Source organism: Oryza sativa, chromosome 8 (genome assembly GCF_034140825.1).
Source record: "Oryza sativa Japonica Group chromosome 8, ASM3414082v1".
Taxonomy (NCBI): domain Eukaryota; kingdom Viridiplantae; phylum Streptophyta; class Magnoliopsida; order Poales; family Poaceae; genus Oryza; species Oryza sativa.
The window spans coordinates 11529151-11552599 of NC_089042.1; the positions used below are offsets into that span (position 1 = coordinate 11529151).

General features: G+C 46.9%; 2 protein-coding genes and 1 pseudogene across 2 annotated transcripts; 1 reads left to right on the forward strand and 2 right to left on the reverse strand.

The window, feature by feature from the left end:
• The first annotated feature begins 5640 nt into the window (after positions 1-5640).
• Positions 5641-7921, forward strand: LOC4345178 (transmembrane 9 superfamily member 11). Its single transcript, XM_015793977.3, has one exon. It carries the CDS (start codon positions 5691-5693, stop codon positions 7704-7706), a length of 2016 nt encoding a protein of 671 aa, XP_015649463.1. The 5' UTR covers positions 5641-5690; the 3' UTR covers positions 7707-7921.
• A 487-nt stretch (positions 7922-8408) lies between these two features.
• On the reverse strand, positions 8409-14228 carry LOC4345179 (uncharacterized). The gene is made up of 6 exons (XM_015795102.3): positions 12753-14228; positions 11943-12034; positions 11249-11323; positions 11083-11144; positions 9942-10011; positions 8409-9374 (listed from the first exon to the last, which is right to left on the reverse strand). Exons 1-6 carry the CDS (start codon positions 13984-13986, stop codon positions 8679-8681), a joined length of 2229 nt encoding a protein of 742 aa, XP_015650588.1. The 5' UTR covers positions 13987-14228; the 3' UTR covers positions 8409-8678.
• Positions 14229-18859: 4631 nt separating this feature from the next.
• LOC107281925 (serine/threonine-protein phosphatase 7 long form homolog) lies at positions 18860-21074 on the reverse strand (annotated as a pseudogene).
• Between the last annotated feature and the right edge of the window lie 2375 nt (positions 21075-23449).

Genomic DNA, 23449 nt, shown 5'->3' on the forward strand with positions numbered 1-23449 from the left:
TCACAAGCTTGAGAGGGAGGGGGGAGGTGGCTGGCGGGAGTGTGTGAGCGCTAGGCAGCGGTGGGTGGAGCAAGCGGCGATGGGCGGAACAGGCGGCGGTGAGCAGAGTGGGAACGACGCCGAAGACAGCTTATTCCTGCGCGCTCGCCTGCCGCGGCGCCCGCTCCGCCCGCCACCACCCCTGCTTCGCTGCCGGCCACCTCTCCCTCTCAAGCATCGCAGCCGCCGCCGCCTCCCTTCTCACGTGTCGTCGCCGCCGCCGACACCTCCCGGGCCTCTCCGATGGTCTAACCCCGAGGTCGCACGTGCCGTCGTCGGCCGCCGGATCTTCTTTCCCGCCTCGTCCCGGTGACATCCTCCCCACCCACTAGCCGCCCTGCGGAGAGGAGAAAAGTGAGAGAGAGAGGAGGAAGGGGGAGAAGAGAGGGGAGAGAGATGACCTGGTATTTTGACATGTGGAGCCTACATGGGTTCTACGCTGACTTAGCCGCCATGTCGGATAAAACCGGGGTCAAAAACGACCGAAGGACCTAAAGTGAATGGTTTTATAACTTGAGGGATGTCCTGTATTTGATTTTGTGGTTGGGGGACGATTTTGTAACTCGATGACAAATTGATGGACCTTCGGTGCTTTTTTTTCCATCTATTGAAACTGGAGTATAAATGGGCTGTAGACCCGTCGTTAGTGGGCTATTATGAACTTGGGCCTGGTTGTTACTTTGGGTAACAATTTTTGTCTAAGGCTCTAAGCCCAAGCTAGGTCTATTTATTTGGGAACAAGTGCACGTAAGGTCCCTTATTTTGTTATCGAATTATAAAATCGTCCTCCAACCAAAAAACCAAATATATAGCATTCATCAACTTATAAAATTGGGTCAGTTTAGGTCCTTAGGTGGTATTGACCCCAATTTTATCCAACGTGACGGCTAAGTCAGTGTGGGACCCACGTGGACCCCACATGTCAGGGTGACTTCATCATCACCCTCTCTCTCCCCTCTTCTCTCCCTTCCTCCTCTCTCTCTCTCATTTTGTTCCTCGTCTAAGCGGGTCGGGCGGCGGGTCGAGGCGGGAGGAGATCTGGTGGCCTGCGACGGGCAACGTGGGGGAAGGGGCGATGTGGCGGCGCGGCAGCGGCGGCAGCAACGGGCCGAGAGCAAGTGGGCATCGTAGCAGTGTACATGGAGGTGGAGACAGGGCCGGGTGTCGCGGAGGTGGAGGCAGGCGCCGTGATGGTTGGTGTAGAGGCGAGCGTTGCGGTGGTGGGCGCCGTGGAGGTGGACTCGGAGCCCCGGCATGCTCCCGCGCCGCCTCCTCCTTCTCCCCGTGTGTTCGCCGTCGGCCTCCCCATCTCCCTTGACGGCCTCCCAGCCTCCTTCCTCTTCGTGCATGCTCGCCGCCGACCTCCTCGCCTTCGGACGGCAGGTGTAGTAGTAGGCAAGCCGTCGGTGACATCGACGGCAAGGGCGGCGCGTGGATGAGGACGGGAAGGACCAGGTGTCGGAGCTACAGGAACAGTGGGGGATGGCGGCGTCAATCACGTTGCTCCAGCTGCACGTTGGCCCTATCCTCGTCGACGCCGCATCGTCGTCGACCTCCTCGCCTCCGGCCGATGGGCGCGAGAGCTGGTGAGGCGTCGGTGGCGTTGGCTGCAAGGGCGGCGCGATGTATGAGGACAAGGAGGACCAGCCGTAAGTGGCATCGGAGCTGCAGGAGCTATGGGAGGATGGTGGCGCCAATTGCGTTGCTCTCGCTGCACATCGGCCCCATCCTCGTCGGCGCAACACCGTGTTGCCTCCGCTGCTGCGTCGCCCGTCACTGCCTGTTGGACCTCTTTCTCTCCTGCCTCACCCCGCCGGCCTCCTCCGCACCCACTGGCCAGCCCGCCCAGACAAGGAGCAAAGTGAGAGGGAGAAAGGAGGAAGAGAGAGAAGAGAGGAGAGAGATGGTGATGACATGGTCAACCTGACATGTGGGGCCCATGTGGGTCCCACGCTGACTCGGTTGCCACGTCAGATAAAACCGGGTTCAATACCATCTAAGGACCTATAGTAACCCAGTCTTGTAAGTTAAGGGATGCTATAGGAGTATCTGGTTTTTCAATTGAGGGACGATTTTGTAATTCGATGATAAGATGAAGGATCTTAGATGTACTTTTTCTTTTTCCATTTGTTTGGTATCCTGGGAAGCTTCATAAATCCTACCCGAGTACACTTTCTTTGGTATGCTAAATCTTTTTTTCTTTGAAAAAGTAAATTGTATTCACGGTACAAGAATTTATCGGGTGGGTGCGCTTCAGTATAAACACTTGAAATTTGAGTAGTGAATCAACTTACTAGATGGTGCATTTTCAGTCAAAGTGCAAGTCTCGTTGGATTTTTTTGCCACATCAGCGGCACATTGGCACTGATTAAACACCACCAATCTCTAAATTTCAGCCAAATACCAACCATTCACCATCTCACCAGCATCCACTATCCACATATCGTGAGAGCCATCTCCCCCTTCCTTAAACTGATCAGCAACAAATCCACCGGTGTGTCTCCATTGATTAACATAGTAAATTATCGGTGCATACTTGCTAAACTAACAAATAAACGCTTAAAAAACAATGCAAACATGTCCACCTTCATCATGGCCTCGGTTCATGTGATGATCCCTATGCAGTTAGTAACATGTAGACATCAAAGCCACAAAGCATATAGGGATTAAAACCTGACCGAAAATGTCGTGTGGCTTCCACTTGCCCGCTGGGGCAAAGAAAATCCCACAGGGCTTTCACTACAATTGAAAATGCACCGCCTAGTTAAGTTGGTGTACTTTAACGCTTAAATTTTAAGTTCTTGCACTAAACTGCACACACCTAACAATTTGTTGTACCGTGAATGTAATTTACTCTTTTTCAAACATTTAATTTGGATGAGAGCGCGAACCTGTAACTGCTCTAAACTACAAGTCTGAACTCATGCAAAGAGAAAGTGAGATAACATGAGAGTTGTGGCGCCACAAATATAGCAACGCCGTTTAATAAAATAAAATTGTTGTTGTTTGTGTATTTGAGGTAATTACCAAGTAGATGACATGGTTAAAATAAGTTGTAGTAGCCTCCAGAACTTGCTCTTAATAATCATTGTTCCCTAGCTGTAGGGTATGTAGGGCATATAAAACCACAATTAATATTGAGCTCTTAGAGTTGTTAACAAAATACTCCCCCTATCGGAGTAAGTTGATCGAGATGGAAGAGAGATGGGAAATGAAACAAAAGGATCGTTGTTAAGCTTAGCAATAGCTCAATATCGACTCTTAGCGCTTATAAAATAGAGATGGAAAAATGGAAAGAAATTAATACGTAGAAAATTATTTTGGTACACTAATTACAGCTTTTGTCTTCTTAACCATTATAAAAAGATAATTTCTAAATAAACTAAGAGCCTACATACCGAGCTATATCTTTAAATATGCCCTTAGAGCATCTCCAACAGCCTCTCTATTTTACTCTCCAAGCTAAATTTTAGCTATTCCAGCTTAAAAAAGTCATCCAACAGCCTCTCCAACCGGATGGCCAAGCCCCATCCGGCTGGCCAAAACCCTCCCTCCACTAGCCAAATTTGGCTAGCCAAAAGTCGCTAGCCAACTATGGGCCCCACACACATTCCTCCTTCCATCTCCTCTTCGGCTCCTTGCATCGGCTTGCTTGCTATGTCCTGGTGTCGACGACGGCACAAAGGAAGAGGCGTCGAAGCAGCGACTGCCGCCGTCCTCCGCGCCGTTGCCCGCCGTGACCACGCCGTTGCTCGCGCTGTCCTCCGCGACCGCCGCCACCAACGAGAAGCAGAAAAAAAGCAACATAAGGGAGGGGAGCGTGGAGCGGACGAGGCCAACGAGGAGTGAATCCGGCGTCGCCATTGCCTAAGCAGGAGCCCGTTGTGCGTCGCTGTCATCCCCGCGTCGCCGTTGCAGCACCAATCCCGCACCCACACAGAGGAGCGCCATCACCACTGTCGTCGTCAAGGTCGCCATCGCCATCCACCACTGCTGCTGAGGTCTCCGTCGCCAGCCGTCGCTGTCGTCGTCTGCTACGTCGCCATTCGCTGCCATCGTCACTGAGGTCGCCAAGTCTAGAGGCCTCTAGCCAAGCACGGCGTCCGCCCCCGCCAGATTCGCTCGGCTCTGCCCCCACTGGATTCGGGGTGGGGGCACGACCTCTGCCGCCTCCATGCGGCCTCCGGCCCCGCACGGCCTCCGGCCCCGCACGGCCTCCGCCTCCGTTCCATGGGTCATCGTCGAGGCCGTCATTGCCAAGGTCGCCGTTGCGAGCCGCCGCCGTCAGCCTCTGCATGATCGTCGTCGCGCACTTGCACGGGAAGAGGGCCGTGAGAAGAGGAAGAGGGAGAAAAAGAGGAGGAAGAAGGGGTAGTAGAAGCTGACGTGTGGGTCCCAGTGTCATAGGCTCGTAATGGAGAGTATTGATGGAGAGCCTATTGGAGTGAGGAATGAGTTTGGGTTACCAAATCAATTGGAAAGCTGACTATATAAGTGTTTGGAGAGTCCGATTTGGAGAGGCTATTGGAGATGCTGTTACATGGAGCAAATCTTGCTAATCAAACAAATCCAATATATCCATGGTTGCATCTTTGGCGACCACAAGGCCTGCTAGTTTCTTCTTGTGCTGGAATCTTGATCTATGTTCAAAAAGGTTTTCTTGCTAGTGAGGCTAGCTAGCTTTGCTTAGTCAAAATGTACGACAAGCATGCAATCATCAATTTCTAACGCTGGTCTTATGTGCTAATTAACTTTGCTCGTTTGCTACTCTACTTCGATTCTACTTAAGTTGTAGCTAGGCAGAAGGACTTTGGTCCATATTTTCTCTTTTTTTTGTAGAGTTTGAATATTTTTGTATTTAGTTGTAAATGTTTATCTTATATATTTTTTAGTATATGTTAGAACAATTTATTAGTTGACCCTTTTTATCTAAAATATAGAAGTGAGTGTGTTTAAATAGAGAAGAGTATAAATTTCACAAAAATACATATACTTTGATGAAACTATCACAAAACTACATATTTTAAAAAGGTGTATCACAAAACTGTAGATTTAGGATGAAAGATCACTGACTATACATTTAATAATACAATTATCACAAAACTACAAATTTAGCTTCATGTTTAGTACTAAACTACAACATTTGTAACCGTAACATAGCAGTAGTGGTAAGGATTATTAAACTATAGAATCTGTAGTTTTATTTTTATGATAACTCTGGTATTAAATCTAATATTCGATTTTAAATATGCAGTTTTGTGATAGATTTTATATTAAATATATAGTTTTGTTTTGTAACACTTTCAATATGTAGTTTTGTGATAATTTAGTTAAACTACCCGTAGTTTTGTGAAATTTACTCAATAGAGAATAAGGGGAATGATAATAAGAATGGTTAGATTTTCACTTAATGTTGAGAAAAACTGACCAAAATTCATCTAAAAATTGGACAATCCCATTAAGTAAACCTATTCGATTTTTCACACCCAGTTCATGCTCTCAAAAACTCCCATTTCATGGGTGATAACTGATAAGTAAAGTACCTTTTTTTTTCTTTTCTTCTTTGATAATCAAGCAGGTGTACTCAATAAGAACAGGTTTTGCACGACACACATTGATCAGCTCACCTCTTCATCCTCCTGCACGCGAGAATGGCCATGGCGACGCCAATGGCTCCCCGCTCCACGTTCGCCATCTTCCTCATCCTCCTGCTCCGTTCCGGCCACTCTCCGGCGGCCGCGTTCTATCTCCCGGGCAGCTACCCGCACCGCTACCGCCCCGGCGAGGCGCTGGCCGCGAAGGTGAACTCCCTCACCTCGCCGTCGTCCAAGCTCCCCTTCCCCTACTACTCCCTCCCGTTCTGCGCGCCGCAGGGCGGCGTCAACCGCGCCGCCGAGAGCCTCGGCGAGCTCCTCCTCGGCGACCGCATCGAGACCTCGCCGTACCGCTTCTCCATGCTCAAGAATGCCACCGCCTTCCTCTGCCGCACCGACCCGCTTCCCCCCGCCACCGCCGACCTCCTCATGTTCCGCATCGACGACGCCTACCACGTCAACCTCCTCCTCGACACGCTCCCCGTCGTCCGGTATGTCAAGAACCTGGCCGCGCCAGGGGTGTTCGTCCGGTCTACCGGCTTCCCCGTCGGCGTGCGCGCCGACGACGGCGAGTACTACGTGTACAACCACCTCAAGCTCACCGTGCTGGTCAACAAGCCGCGGAACGGCACCACCAGGGCGGAGGCCCTGATGGCGACCGCCGACGCCGTCGAGCTCATCAGCTTCGCCGGCGGGAGCAAGGACGGCGGCGGGTACACCGTCGTCGGGTTCGAGGTCGTTCCGTGCAGCGTGGAGCACGATGCGGCGGCGATCAAGGGCAAGAAGATGTACGACGAGCTGCCGGCGAGGGCGGCCGCCGGGTGCGACCCTTCGGTGGTCGGCATGCGCGTGCGGGCCAACCGGCCGCTCGTCTTCTCCTACGAGGTGGCGTTCGTGGAGAGCGGCGTCGAGTGGCCGTCGCGGTGGGACGCGTACCTGGAGATGGGCGGCGCCAAGGTGCACTGGTTCTCCATCCTCAACTCCATCGTGGTGGTGGCGTTCCTCGCCGCCATCCTGCTCGTCATCCTGCTGCGCACCGTGCGGCGCGACCTCGCGCAGTACGACGAGCACGGCGGCGAGGCGGGGTTGGCGCCGCAGGCGGACGAGCTCGCCGGGTGGAAGCTCGTCGCCGGGGACGTGTTCCGGGAGCCCGCCCACCCGGTGCTCCTCTGCGTGATGGTCGGCGACGGGGTGCGCATCCTGGCCATGGCCGTCGCCACCATCCTCTTCGCGGCGCTCGGGTTCATGTCGCCGGCGTCGCGCGGCGCGCTCGTGACGGGCATGCTCGGCATCTACCTCCTCCTCGGCTTCGCGGCGGGGTACGCCGCCGTGCGGCTCTGGAAGACGGTGCGGCACGGGGACAGCGCCGGGTGGAAGCGCGTGGCGTGGCGCGCCTCCTGCGCCTTCCCCGGCGCGGGCTTCGCCGTCTTCACCGCGCTCAACTGCGTGCTCTGGTACAACGGCAGCACGGGCGCCGTGCCGTTCCTGCTCTTCGCCGTGATCCTCCTCCTCTGGGCGTTCGTCTCCGTGCCGCTCACCCTCGCCGGCGGGCTGGTGGCATCCCGCGTCGGGCACCTCGAGTACCCGGTGAAGACGAACAAGATCGCGAGGCAGGTGCCGGCGGCGCAGTGCTCGCCGTGGGTGTTCGTGGCGGTGGCGGGGACGCTGCCGTTCGGGACGCTGTTCATCGAGCTGCTGTTCATCATGTCGAGCCTGTGGCTGGGGAGGGTGTACTACGTGTTCGGGTTCCTGCTGGTGGTGATGGCGCTGCTGGTGGCCGTGTGCGGCGAGGTGTCGGTGGTGCTCACCTACATGGGGCTCTGCGTGGAGGACTGGAGGTGGTGGTGGCGCGCCTTCTTCGCCTCGGGCTCCGTCGCGGCCTACACCCTCGGCTACGCCGTCTACTACCTCGTCTTCGACCTGCACAGCCTCAGCGGCCCGGTCTCCGCCGCGCTCTACGTCGGCTACTCGCTGCTCATGGCGCTCGCCGTCATGCTCGCCACCGGCGCCGTCGGGCTCGCCGCCTCCTTCGCCTTCGTCTACTACCTCTTCTCCGCCGTCAAGCTCGACTGATCCATGGCGTCATCGTCCGCACTGTCCACGTCATTTCATTATGTAGGTGATCTATGCGTTTTATTACTACATGATAATAAGATTATTATTTTTTGTTCCTCGTTTTGGTGTTTTCCATTTTGTACTTCATGAGTATACACCGTAGTAGTACTAGATAGAAACGAGTTTGAGTTTGGTTTAAAGGAGCACTATTACAAGATTTCACTTTGTATTTATATCTGCACGTGTCAGCTGTTTGACTTCCACTGCCTTTGCTTAAGATCTATCCATGTGTCAAGTGTGACTACACATAGCTTTGCTTAAGCTTTATTCAACCTGTCAACTTTACTAGGTCTACGGGAACCTTTTCGTGAGACGAGAGATAGGCAAACAATTTGCTAGGTCTTCTCATCGTTCAGAGAACTTCTGTTTAAACTTACTGGTTAGAAACCAGATCCAGCCATTCTGTGTATGAAGAGACTCACTAGTTTGGATTTGGCTTATAAGCCAAATGCAGTTTTCAATTTTAGAACTAGTTTAGGGTTTAGTGTTACAACCGCTAAGTATAAAAGCTTAATCCTAGAATTATTTCAAGTTCAAACAAGCAGAGGGATTCGAGACGCAAGACGAATGCAACCTGCTGATGCAAAGATCACAGGGAGATCACAGGGCATCCATCGCAGCTTCACATTACTTCAGAAAGACAAGTTGACACAAAAACACTAGATGAGACGTACCATGGAAATAAATAACTTTCCTCCAGAGAATTGAACAAAACAACAGGGAATGAAAAATGTGAAATGCCGCAATGTAAACAAGATAGAACCTACTGCCTACAGCCAGGGGCATCGGAACCCACGATTTCGCGTGCTGTTTGCCGCGGCCAACGGGGTTATGCTCTCCTAGCATATATACAACTAGGTTATCAAACTCAAGCGGCTGTAAAAGGTACATAACATAGATAACATAGATAGATAGAAGGCACATATGGTATTAATACTTATTCTTAGCTCCCAGCCCCATTGACTTGGGTCGCCTCACCGCAGTCAAGGGGTTGACGATGCCCTGGCCATCCTTCCCCAGGCCAGAGCCCTCAACGAACCCCATCCTCGCCATCATCTTGGATCCAAAGCCCTTTGTATGCCTCTCAAAGGAACCAACGCCACCAATCTCCACTTTCCTCAAATTCCGCCATGGTTCTGACCTTGCTTTGGTTGGTGGTTCTGACCTTGCCTTGATTGCCTCAGCCTCGCTGTCAAATTCTACTCCCAGTCCAAGAGATTTGGGACGTTGAATTGGCTGGATGGGCTGCATCATGCCTTGGCCATCTTTGCCCAGGCCAGTTCCCTCAATGAATCCCATCTTAGCCATCATCTTAGAACCAAAGCCCTTGGTGTGCATCTCAAAGGTTCCCAGCTTGACAGAGTCGCTTTCAACAATTTTCTCACATGAGACTTCACCACTGGTTGTGGCAACTGCAATTGTCTCAGTAACAGATTCCGCCATAGTGCCACAGGAGACAAAAGATACAGGACGTTCAGCAAATGATACTTGTTTCTTGGAAGATTTCTTTCCACTGGAAGTCTGATTCCTTGCCAACTTTCCTGGAGCTGAGAGGCCCTTCACTTGGGCTGGACGTTTAGAGTTCTCCCAATTGACAGTAAAGTCCTCAGGCTCAGTTCCCAAGAGCTGAAATATAGAAGAAAAGCAATTTAGACAGAAGATTGGAACAATTAACACTGGCAAGGAGATAACATGATTGCAATAAAACAAAATATCAAGACCAATTATGCCAAATAAAATGTTTTTTGGTGAATATCAAGACAAAAAAATGATGTACAATGTTTTATGTTATATGTAGAAATACTACAGTACTGAGATTCGACATAGTTTATTACTCCCTCTGTTTCATATTATAAGTCACTTTAGATTTGTCCTAAGTCAAACCTTTTAAAGTTTAACCAAGTTTGTAGAAAAACATACCAACATTTACGACATCAAATTAGTTTCATTAAATCCATCATTGGATATATTTTTATAGTATATTTATTTTGTGTTGAAAATACTGCTATATTTGTCTAACTTGGTCAAACTTGACGATATTTGGCTTAGGACAAACCCAAAGTGACTATAATATTAAACCGAGGGGCATAAAAAAAGGAAAAATGTGATGTGAATTCATGAAGGGCTGAACGAATCAAAGCACTTCAAAATTGAACAGAGTGGCGACTAACAATATGAGCAGTGTATACACACCTTTTCAAGTCGGATTTGGCCCTCAGAAGATGGTAAAGAAGAATCCGCGGTTAATGTCACAGTGACAAATCTGCAAGACAGAATTATTGACTTTACGGCAAGAATGTTGTATTAGCATTTGACTCAACGCAGCTGCATTCAGCAGATCAAAGAATTTCCATATGATTTTTTTTTACTTACACAAAATAATTAGAATGCAAGTTAATTGAAATTTGGGGTATCCATTTAATTTGCAACCTCACCAACTAAATTTTTAATATAGTGCAAAACCACATATGATGTCAATTTTCTCATATGGACATGGGCTTGACTAGCCAACATAAACTGATTTTAAACAAGAAAAAGATTGCAACTACCATTATCTCCATTACATGTCATAATTGATATAAAATAGGTAAACAGCAGGTAAGTATAGAAAGCATAAAAATGCAATGCTACAAGATGGTTGGGAGGTGCAATGTCCTGCATACAACTAACACATAACCATCTTGGTATAGATAACCAGGTTATGGCAGTTGCTATATGCGCAGACACATCGCTTACGCGATGAACACGACAAGGAAACACGTCATTGTCTTACGTCTCTCGTATCAGTGCCCATGCATAACAGGGGAGTGGTTAATAAGCCACTGCACCCTTTACCACTGTCCATAAAGGACAGATGGTTTGTTGCAGGAGGTCATGCACCTTCCTACCTTAAAGAGTAAAATAAAATAGCGAATATAAAACAAGAGCAATTTGAGTGGGTAAGTCGGTTAGGAACTAAGGATGGATCTGTAACAGTCAGAGCAGTCGGGGTATAGGGAAAGAACAAGATCCTACACCAGTAAGGCATTACTTAATACAACGACAATTATGTAAAGATTTTAGTTTGAGCCCTAGCAATGCAAAAATTCCAGGCACATTGAAATGACATGAACTCGCATGCATAATGATGATGTTTGGTATCACTCACCGCGCTGCAACATAAGCATACCTCAAGGAGTTAAGGAAACTAACTAACATGCCTATCATCATCGAAGAGATGGGAAAAATGACTCATCATTATGACATGTTGTATCAAACCAATGTGTCCGTGGCAAGATTCAACATGACATGGGAGTGCTACTAGGATCGGTAAATTTACTCATATGGCACTTACCTTTTCTTTCCTGAACCTTGACACCCACTCTTCAAGTGATAAATAGATGCAAGGCGTTGAACCTACAAATTTAACAACAATAATGGCACAATTAGCATGCGCTTGAATACAAATGCTTTAACAAGCAATACAAACAATCAATGATAGACAGACATGCATCTAATACCTGCGAACAGTCTCGAGTGTGCATTGGTTGGAAGCATACCATATCAACCTGATCTACGACCATCTTCCTCAATTTCTGCACATAAGAAACAGAACCAGGCCACACATCATTTTATACTAACAAGGAATGGGGAAGGGAAAATAACCAAGTACCATCCAACAACAGAAAGCATAAGAAATCCTATGCGAGTATGAAAGCTCAAAGTTTACCCATAACCAGCTTGATTAAGAAAACCAACATAAAGGAAAACAGACAGCATAAGAAGAGCTACAGTGGATATGAAACTCTCTCTAGGGATGTGCATTTCTCCATATTGTGCACATCTTATCTTGTACCTCCACTTTAACAAACAGAGTACAAAACTGAATCCAGATAGCACCACACTAACATCCTCCGGTTTAAAACTCAATGGACAGAATCACATTGCATAGACCCTGAGTTTCAAAATGTAAAAGGTCTCTTCACATAATGTTGTATTACTACTATTTTCTTGCATTTATCACTGAACTTTGTACAATCCCTAATATCTTTATACCATATCATAGACATTAATGACTGTGTGCTTGCCTTTTTTTTCAGGGGATTGAGCTGGAGAATTAGAAAATAACTAGACTCCTGCTATGATGATTTAGAATCATACGGGCATAACTTTCAGAATAAGGTCACTTCATGTGAAAGCAACTATAAGACTCACAGTATTAATTTGATCTAAATCAACTCCTCTGCCTAGCATTCGTTGGCGGCGCTTCTTTGCAATGAGTTCCTTCCGATGCTTCTTTTTCTCACCTGAATCACATACAAAAAATTTTACAAACCCATCGCAATATAGGTTAAATATAATGAGAACATGAACATTTGAGCAGGCACACAAACATAATATAATTGTAACATACGTGAACAAAGAAGAGCATTAATGTAAACAGTGGCCGAGCAACTTTTTAAGAAGCTGAACTTTCCAAGGATAATCATATTCCCTGCAGACTTTTCAATTTGAAAGGTCTACATTGAGTTACTTCTCCATATGGAGACGGACAATCATAATGTAACACAACAAGCTAGTTGCGCCAATGTATTAAAAAGGTACACAATAGATAATCACTGATCAACCTAGTGCTATTTTTCTAAAATCAATACACACCATCTGCCATGAGCCCATGACTTCTATTAAAAAGAGAGTGGAAATTGGGCAATACTTATCAGCTATTATCTCAAATTCTCTGTAAAGTGGAAACAATAGCATACAACCAGACTTACTTTATGCCATCTTTATGAAACAAAAAATTTAAAAGCTTTAAAACAAATCAAACCTAAATGTTATTAACATACACAAACAACTAGTAAGAACATTCCATGATTAATGGAAGCTTGGCAGTCTTAGCACTACGACTTTTCAATTCAAGATACATAGTGAGATGTGCTTGCCCGCTGATTGTTCTAATTTTCCCATATTTGACAATGGATAACATAAAAGAAAAAACAACAGAAAACAGTGAAGGCATTTTACCTGGTACACTCTGATACTTCTTGCTCTTCCTACCCTCATTAGGCCAGGACCTGGAGAGGTGAGAAGATGATGAAGCCACCTTTGCTCCCTTTCTTAATCTGTTTGCCATGCGTACATCCTTTACCATCATCACAGCATCCAGACCCATCACTCGCATACTTGCCAGGTCCCGGTCACAAGCCCTGACAGCAGTGCCCTTTCCCTTCAACCGATCTGCTGAGCTCGGCCTCTTCATCCCATACTGCTCGGATGCATTCATCAAGGCATAACCCTCAAGCTGTCCCTTCACCTTCTTCAAGAACCCATCCTCATCCTCATCTGTATCCATCTCATCGTCATCATCTGAATCGACCAAATTCATTCCAGCCACCCACTTGCTGCTTAACAGCTCCTCACTCCCGCCGATCCCCTCCATGTAATCGGCAACAACCTCATCATCAACTGATGAATCACCAATGCTCAAGTCTTCCTCTGAATCTGATCCAGACAACTCTTCATCAGACTCCGAACCACCTTCGTTGACATCACTGCCTTCCTCGTCACTATCACCATCATCATTGCCATCTCTCCCCTCATAATCTGATTCCGATTCCTCATCAGAGTCACCCACCCCCGACTCTGGCGATGAGATGTCCTCCGTGTAGATCCGAATTCCCCCAATGGACAAAAATCCCTCGTTGCGCTTGCCCTTAGGCTTCTCCTTCGGCTTCCTCGGCGTCACTAAGGTGGCCTCCTCCAACTCCACCTCTTCGTTGCTGCAACCCCGGAATCCCAATCCGAGATGCAGCCCAGCCTCACCAGCCTCCTCCTCCTCATCCTCCTCCTCGCCGTGAAACCCCAGCCCGATCCCGCCAACCGGGCCGTACGAGTACACCGGGACGGAGGCGGAGGCCGGGTCGGCGCAGGGGGCGGTGTCGATGGTGACATCCAGCACCTGAGTCGCCCCCTCGAAGGAGGCGGAGGGGCGGAGCGCGGCGTAGCTGAAGGGGACGGCGTGGGAGGACGAGTCGGACGCGGAGTTCGACGACCCGCCTCCGCCGCCGCCGCGGCGCCCGCCCCTCCCCCCGCGGCCGCGGCCGCCCGAGGAGGACGAGGAGAACGCGGCGGCGACGGAGGCCGGGGAGACGAAGGAGGGGAGCTCGGGGACGGGGCGGCGGCGCCCGGCCCCGGCGCCGTGCCGCGGCCCGCCGGCGGTCGGGTTGCTGCGCGCGTGGCGGCGCTTGCCGCCGGCCATGCTAGGGTTCCGGCCTGCCTCGAGATTCGTGCGGCGGCGAGCGGAGGGAGGGAGGGGGGGACCCACCTTCCGTTCCTGCGTGCGGGGGTGGGGTGCGGTGCGGTGCGCGGGGCGACGCGTGCAAGAGGGCAAATCGCGTATTTGTAGCTGGCCGCGTGCGGGATCGGGAGACGAGAGGCGGAGGGGGCCGTGCCGCCGGGGTGTGTTTCTCTGGGTTTCGTAGCGGCCAAGTCGATTTCTATGACTTCCCCGCCGGGGGGGACGCGGATATGCCGTTTTCCGAGATGCGATGCGATGCGATACGGTGTGGCCGGAGGGAATTGGGTGTGGAGCGATGGACGGTGCAGATCACCGATCGATCGGGTTTCGTGAGCACGAGGCGGTGCAGGTGGTGCACTGGTGCCCCCAGTCCCAATACAACCACACCGGTCGGCCATCCCATTAATTGTTGATTGCAGGGAAAGGAATAAGTCCATTTTAGATCTCTTAACTTGAAAGTGAGTTTGATTTTCGTCATTGAACCGAAATAACTATATAATAGGTCCATTAACCGTTAAAACAAACACAATATAGGTCCCGAATTTTTTATTTATAATAAATAATTACCCTTAAATTAAACAATTAGTAAATCGTTGGGGGGATTTATAGGAGTAGGATGGACGCTAATATAGAAAGCGTCCATAATTGGACGCCGTTGTAAACAACGTCCATACTTGGACGCTGTTGGAACCAGCGTCCACCTCCCTGGTGCAGCCAAGCCACGAATAGAGTGAGAACAATCAAAAGAAAACCCTGACAATCAAAAGAAAACCCTAACTCTAGCGATGAGCGCTCGATCGCGCATGCCGGCAACCGGCCACGCATCGTCGTAACTCATATACGAGTTCACCCTCTCTACGACTTTGATCCATCCGCTTCGTCGTCCAAGCCACTCTCGTCGTCGACGCCGGGGCCTTCGATTTGTCCGTGTTTTACGGCGCCACCAATCCTGCAATCCAGCCACGGCGCCGTGTGCATTGGCAGCTCTCTCGTCGTGAGCAATAGGTTTGCCCTGCAATTTATATCATGCATGCATGTCTTTTCACTTATAGCATGTCTCTGCTCACCCTCATCTAATTAGCATTAATTGATATGTACTACATTGTTCATACCTATACTTGATATATGACATTAGTGTTTTATTGAATATATGTATAGATTATTATCCAACTAGTAGACATATACCATGCCTTTGTTAATTGTTGAGTTCGTTTGGAAGACACAACCAGGAAATAAAATGACTATTGTTCATTGACATTTTTAATAAGCAAAACAACATTTTTTAAAACTTGAAAGGATATATCAGCAGATTATTATCTAACTTAAAGTTAATTATATAACTTGTTTTGCTAACTTGTTTAGTTTGTTTTGCAGAGTTGACTGAGAAAAAATGATTATTGTTCTAGTATATGTTGATGGGAGAATACAATATGGAGCTAAGGGTGCAGAATATAATATTCCTCCAAAAATAACTTTTCCGGCAGTGGAGGCTACGACCTTTGAGGAAGTCAAAAAAGAAATTTTTCAGGCCCTTGGATACATTGAGGATCATTGTGCAATGAATATCCAAGCTCGGTTTGATATCGGAAATCCTGGGCCACAATATTTTCAATTGATTCCTATTTATGAAGACAGGGGATGGAGGATGATATTTGAGAAGACATGTGGGCAGGTTGTTGAGCTTTATGTTGAATGCGCCTATACGGAAGCAAGATTAAGTCAGGTTAATAGTACAACCTTGGTTGCATCAACTAGGCATTCGGAAAGGAATGGCTCAGGTGTTTCTTTGGAGCCAGGTACAGTTCATTCACAAGCAAAGGTTGTACCCACTTTAGCAGATGGTATGCATTCAACAGTTCAGTTGTCTTCACCTATCAACCAGGATAATGTGGTTTCCGAAACACAACCAACTATAGATGATGACAATACTGCAGAAGACACATATGTTGGTGAGGAGACATATGTTGGTGAGGATAGATTTGGACTAGACGATGACAACAAGCAGGATTGTGATGGTGCCCTTAATAATAGTTCAGATGATGAGCCCCCATAACCACGAGTTGTTCATTCTGTCAATGCATTTCCTTTTATGCGTGCATCTGGACAAAATCCTATAAAAGCATTTAATGATATATCTGTGTTGAAGGAGACAACAGCATACGAGAGTTTCTTTGGACGTAAGAATCAATTTTCTAACCCACTAACAGAAGGAAAGTCTTTTGATTCAAAAGAGCACCTACAAATTGCTATAGGTGAGTTTCATATATGTAAAAATTCAGAAATCAAGTATAGCACAAGTAGTCAGTCTAAACTTGTAGCTGAATGCACGAATAATAGCTGCATGTGGAGGCTCTATGCAACTCCCACAAAGATAGGTTCAGGTTGGATGATAAGGAAATGTCCCTATGCTCACACCTGTCGAGCACCGGCTGATAGATTTGATCATGCTCAGTTATCATCTTCTATGATTGCTAATGTGATACGTGATGCATTAAGGGATGATCTGGAATTGAGTATAAAAAATGTGAGGTCACTAGTCCAACAGAGATATAGAAATGTGAAGCCATCTTATAGTAAATTATGGCGAGGCAGAGATAAGGCAATAGCACAACTTTTTGGTAGTTGGGAAGGTTCATATGGCCTCCTCATCCCTTTCTTACAAGCTATAAAAGCTAAAAACCCAGGTACAAAGTATGTCCTTTTGTCAAAGCCAACGACTCAGGAAGGACGGCGAGCATTTAAAAGTGTTGCTTGGGCATTTGGACCTTGTATCGATGCCATTCCCTACCTACGGCCAGTTATAAGTGTTGATGCATGCTTTTTGTTAGGGAGGTACAAGGGTAGATTGTTGATTGCTTGTGGATATGATGCTAACAATCAACTACTACCTCTTGCATTTGCTATTGTGGAAAAGGAAGATAGTGCAAACTGGGGGTGGTTTATGAGATGGCTACGAAGTGAGGTAATAGGCTATGGAAAGTTAAGTTTCTGTGTGTTATATCTGATCGACATAAAGCCATAAAATGGTTGTTTAAGCAGCCCCACATTGGATGGAATGAGAGCGCCGGTGAATGTGTGCACCGCCTTTGCTCACAGCATGTAGCTGAGAATCTATGGAAATTTTGTCGCAATGAAATAGTGCTCAAGACATTTAAGTGGACAGTGAAGAAAAAGAAACCTAGAAAATTTGATGAAGGAATGTCATCAATTGCAAATATTTGTCCTGAGGCAATAACATATGTTAAAAAGGTTGGAAAGCACTTGCAGGAAGATAAAGATGAGCAAGAAAAGCCCGAGAAGGTATTTCAATGCAAGGATGGAGGATATTGTTGGGGAATGATGACAAGCAATGGATCTGAGTCATTGAACAATGTGTTTAAGTTTTCTCGGAGGTTACCGGTGGCAGCCATTGTGGAGGAAACATTTTCAAAGTGCTTAGAATGGTTTGTTGAGAGAAGGCGAAATGTTGTTAATTTACTTAACAATGGCAAGCAATGGTCTCAAAGGGTTGATAAGCTATTAGTGAAGCGAGGAAATAAGGCTGGACATATGAATGTAATCTCGTATGGAGATGAAGTTGGAATATATGAGGTAAAGGTCGACAAGAGTTAGTCCCAATGCAACAAGGAAACCATGAGGTTTACACACTGAGGGACTTCAAGTATAAGATAGTTTTGCAACCCAACAACACACCATCTTGTGATTGTCAAAAGCCAAATTTGACAGGTGTTCCATGTGCTCATGTCTTGGCAGTTTGCAAACATAGAAATCTTAATGAAAATCAGTTGATCAATCCATTCTACTCTTCTCAAGCACTTGCTATTACCTGGGCTGGACAATTTCTTCCTTATGGAAATCAAATTGAATGGCCACCATTTACTGGTCCAATAATTGTTCCTGATCCTAGACAGATAAATCTAGGCCGTCGTCAGCATAACAGGATACCAATGTACATGGATGAAATGTAAGGAAGACGACTTGGACACCAGGCACACCGTTCCACAAGAGATAGCGACAATTTAGGTAGCAAACAATGGGAATTATATGCATTATAATTGTTAGTTAACTTTTACTTGATATATGACTCTCTTTGATTGTTTTGTAGGTGCAACGTCGAGCAGAACACATGTTGATGGACCCTCTGGCACCATATAGTTTTACGCATCGTGTAGTCTATCTATAAATTACAGTGTCAATTTAGCTTATAGTTGTCCAGGAATAGGACATTCTTCTGGTTGGCTTTGAACATGAATGGAGCTCAACGAACATTGTTTTTGAAGTATTTATTTGAGAGTACAGACAGTTCAATTTGAATTACCTTATCAATTTTTCGTATGATTTGATTTACACAATAGAATTGCTGCTGTACTGCTATTTGTAGGATGTATCTGAGCACATGTTTAAACAAGGATTTGTTCCCTACAGCACACACATATCGTGGCAATAAACTGAAGTAAATAGCATGCGCTCATTCAAATGGGATGTAAGTTGGCAACATAAAAATCCATTAATATAGTAAGTCAGTACAAAGTAAAGTAACACGCCATTCAACCACTGACAGCGTGACCATATTTTACATAGTATAGCACCCATATAAGACAGTGGTCGAAAAGAACATATATGTCAACAGGAATATATGGTCTTCCTAACTTGGAGTGGCTGATTTCCAGTTAACATATATGTAGAACATATAGCTCCAAAAGTTCTACAAAATTATATCCAACAGAATATATGGTCTTCCTAACTTGGAGTGTTCTTTTTGAACATAGGAGTCCTCTCAGTACTAGTCCAATCAACCACTTGGATAGAACTTTTTGAATGACTTGACGTTCTTTCACCAGGATGCAGTGGAGCTGATGCTTCTCTTGAAGCCACCTGTCATGTCACCCAATAGTATATCATATATTAAATACATTACAAAGTTAATTTGCATACACACAAGTGTTAGAATTTTACCAGATCTTCATTTTCCAAACATTGAGTCACTTGGCTTGCATCTTGTGTTGTGGGAACTCTATTAGTAGTTTCCACACCTAGATCAATATATCTACTAAAACATTTTCCTGAGATCATCCACTCATCAAATACATCAACGGAACTTTCATTTGGAGGACTTGGCGTGCAAGCAGTAGTGCCATCGTCATCAGATGGAATTTCTTCAACCTTAATTGGTAGTTCAGCCTCAGACAACATGTTTTGCAATTTGTATTCCAAGTTAAGATCCCTAATATTCCCCTGACATGTGATCAATATAGATTTACCTATCTTCTTGCATCCATTAGTAATACAACATTTGATTCCCCATGCTGCATTTTTAATCTCACGCAATCCCTGCAATTATGAGTTAAAATCAGATCTAGGTTGTCACTGCAATATAAAGAGTAATTGGAAGAAATCTATAACTTACAATGCGAGCTAGGGGTGGACCACTAGGCATGTACCCAGTCCACTCCATGTTATCTCGAGGGTATGGGATAGAGTTTTCAAGTCCTCCCAAGCATTGAGAATCAAAAAACACAGTGAACATACCATTTGCTTGGAACCAACATCTATACTCCTTCAAGCTAGCTGCGTCGAAAGGACAATCCTCTTGAACGATTGTTGCTTCAATCCCATCATATTGTTGCACATATTTGGCATGGAATTTATTCCAATCGCACCCTTTTCCTCCTACATGCTTCACTTTGCGTAGCTTCCGAAGCTCAACCTCACCATGTGGAGGCGGTGGTGTAATTAATTGTTTTCTTCCAAACTGTCTCATTACCCTTTCTGGATAATGGAACTCTACAACCCAAAAATGGATGAGAGGTAGTCTAGCAAACCACCAAGTACGGTCATTCTGAATTTGGATAGGCATATGCTCTATGAGACCTTCATATGGTTGTCATTGTACAGTACCTTCTCGAATCAAGTCAATTTGGTTTCGGTACTATTGAGTGCCTGTATAATATTAGTATAAAAAGATAAGCATGTTGACATATATGTTGTTTGTTATAAGAATCTACAATGAGACATAATTCAAAAGATATGTAAAACATTACCACAATTATGTGGGGTGGGGAATTCATGATAACTACACCATTTGGCCCCAAATATAGGATAGCCATCTGATTCTTTTTTTTCTTGCTCCTCCACTTCATCCGTCTTTTGAATTATATTTTTTGGACGACCTAATGGCAACCGTGACCATGACCACAATTGTAACAATACTAGAGGGCCAAAAATTTCTGATCTTGCCTTCTCAGCACCATTATTCAACTGCCTGTATAACATAGCAAGTACAGCTCCTCCCCAATTGTATTCAGTGCGGGTCGCTAAATTATCCATAAATTGGAGGTACATTGCAGGCACACTATCTCCAGATGAATCAGTAAAAATAATGGAGCCAAGAATTTCTAAGACAAGTGCTCGACTATGCCAATCGATCTCCCGTTGTGTTGGGTTACTGGGCATGGCACGAAAGCGATCACGCAATTTGCTCAGAGTTATGGAGTATCATGAGTAACTCAGTGCAAATGTATCATCTTCCTTTTTCCTCTTTTTCTTCTTCATTTCTTGATCTTCTGGTGGAATCCCAAGATACCTCTCAATCATATCACTCCAATTTCCATCAGATTGGCCCACAATTAGTTTTCCACTGATTGGCAAACCCCAAAGGCAACTGATATCTTGCAAAGTAATTGTCATCTCCCCTATCAGTAGATGAAAGCTATTTGTCTCAGGCCGCTAACATTCTACCAAAGCAGATATCAAATATTTGTCAATTTTGATACTCCTCATCTTTGCAATTTGATAGAAACCAATATTTTGTAGAGCCGATCGGCACAATGGGTGGTAAGGGATTCCAACGCGATGGTGCCGTATATTCATTGAACTACTAGGCTACATCAAAGATAAAAACAATTACTCATGGGAACCTAGATGAATATATTTACAAATCGACAAGAAACCAAACTAAGTAGACAACTCACATTTTCTGAAATTTTAGATACTTTGTTCTGCCCATGAGGCATCCATAGTAAATCACTGAACCGATCACTATCAGCCATTTTTTAGCTGCACAAAATGTTAACAACCAATAAGCTAAATCAGTATTTCAATTCTACTGTGTGAATAAATGTAATTTCAGTTCCGAAGTTGGAACTCCAATGACAACTCTGATGTAGTAGACATATATTTTATAAAGATCTCTATTATACATTAGACTTATTAGGATGAACCTATGTTATATTTTTGAAGCCGGTTCTTTTTTTTTAGAAGTTGTGAAGCCGGTTCTTGATTCTTCATCTCCTGTAATTACCATCCATAAATTGTGTTCCAAAATGTTTATTAAATAGGCTACAACAAAATAAGTTAGTTGAATCACCTTGACTGTAGGAGTTCTGGGCTTGGACGTCAATGGTGGCTGCAAGCTTCCAAGATGAGAACAGATGACAGCACTTGGCAGGAGTCGAGGCAGACAACAGCTGCAGCCTCCAGGGAAGACAGCAAGCTACGGATGGAAGCGGCCGACGGCAGCCACCTCTCAGAACTTCAAAAGTCGATTCAGGCGGTGGCGTGGTCTTCCTGAGGTGGTGGACGGCGACGGCGGACTCCCGGCGTCGAGGTGGACGACGGCGGCGGCGGTGGCGGCGGCCCTCTGCCTTAGCGCTGCCGCGCCATTTGCCTCGTGGGTAGTCCCTACGCTCAGTCGGAAGGAGGAACAGACTCCAGAGGTTGAGGCGGACGGCGGCGGCGGCAGACTCCCGGCGTCAATTTGGACGGCGGCAGAGGCACCCTGCCCTAGCGTTGGGGGATTTTTCTTTTTTCTTTTTTCCTAATCGCGATGATTAGCGCCAGGTTATGACCGCACCAACCTGGACGTCGATCCAATTGGCGTCCACATCTGTACGTTAATGGTAATAGCGTCCACATCTGGACGCTGTTTCTAGTAGCGGCCATCTTATTTTGGTAAATGTTATCCTCTAATTACTAATAATTTAATTTAAATAATATTATTTATTATTAATAAAAAAATTGGATATAGGTCCCATGGTAATATAGCTGATGATTCTGTTCGATGTGGCAATTTGATCCAAGTCAACAGCGTTGAGTCAGCGTGAGCCCCACATGTCAAGGCCTCTTCACTTCTCTCTCTTCCTCCTCTTGTTCCCATCTCACCGGGGCAAGCAGGTGTGAGGAGAAGGTTGATGGCAGGTGGTGAGGAGGATAGTGGTATGAAGGGGAGAGGGATGTGGTGGAGTCGAACGCCATGGAACGCCGGAGTAGGTGGACAGCAGTCGACACGCAGGGTTGATTCCTCGTGGTACAACTGTAGTCAAGGCAGTGGGCAAGGAGGTCCGACACCTTGGGCTTTGTCGTCAGCCATCGGTGCTGTGACCACATATTCTCGAGCTCCAGCATTGATGACACGCTCTTTCATCGCTCCAGCATGGGCCCACGCCTCCCGGCTGGGACACCGACAACGCGGCCTGGGGAGCATGCGACGTCTGGTAGAAGGACTCCCCTTGGAACAACACCAAGAGGATGTGCATCGTGGCCACCGTCACGCCCCAAAAGCCACAGTCACCGCCACGCCCTGGGTGGGCGACGTCGAGTGCTATGGCAGGAGAGTGGATGACCAGACACATTGCGTAGAGAGGGAGCAGTAGTTCAATGACGTGAACGAAGATGATGACGTCGAGGATGAGGTGGAGGAGGTCGGCGACGCGGCAGCCACCGCCAACAGGTAGCGTGACGAGATCGGCTTTGGCGGAGCGCGTGGGGCGGCACGCAGTGGGGTAGAGTTGGGCTTGTTGAGGGTTGGCATGAGCAGTGGGCATGCGGGGTGGGCTAGACCTGGTGTGGTAGCCGTAGTAATGCAAGCCCATCGATAGGGCAGGGAAGAGGAAGGGGAAGGGACCACTAGTGGCGAGGGAAGAGGAAGGGGACCGCCGAGAGTCTCTCCCGCTAGCTGACACCCTTCTCCCTGCTGGTCGTCGTCTGTCACTGTCGAGCTTCTACCCGCCACGCGCCTCTCCCGCCGACCGCCGCAAGCCTGTCCAATTGTTGTTCGCTCGCTGCGCCAGCACTACCTACTTTGTTCCTCCTTTGCACGCGCGGATGCAGCGCCCCCAGTGTTGCATGCTTGCTTTGTCACGCCACCGTTCGCCGGAACGCGCCGCTCATCACTAGCTCCTAGCCCTGGAGCCGTTGAGCGTGGAGTCCTAAAGAGATGGGAAGAGAGGTGAGGTAGTGGAAAAAATTTAGGCCGCTGATAATGGGGTCTATGTTGACTTAGCCATCACGTCAGTAAAAAAGGGAGACTATACTGCTCTAGAACGTAAAGTATGCCGGTATTTTAAATTGAGTGACGTGTTATATGTATTGTTGTTTAGGGACGGAATTTGAATTGGACGTCACGTTAAGGGACCTAGAATGAACT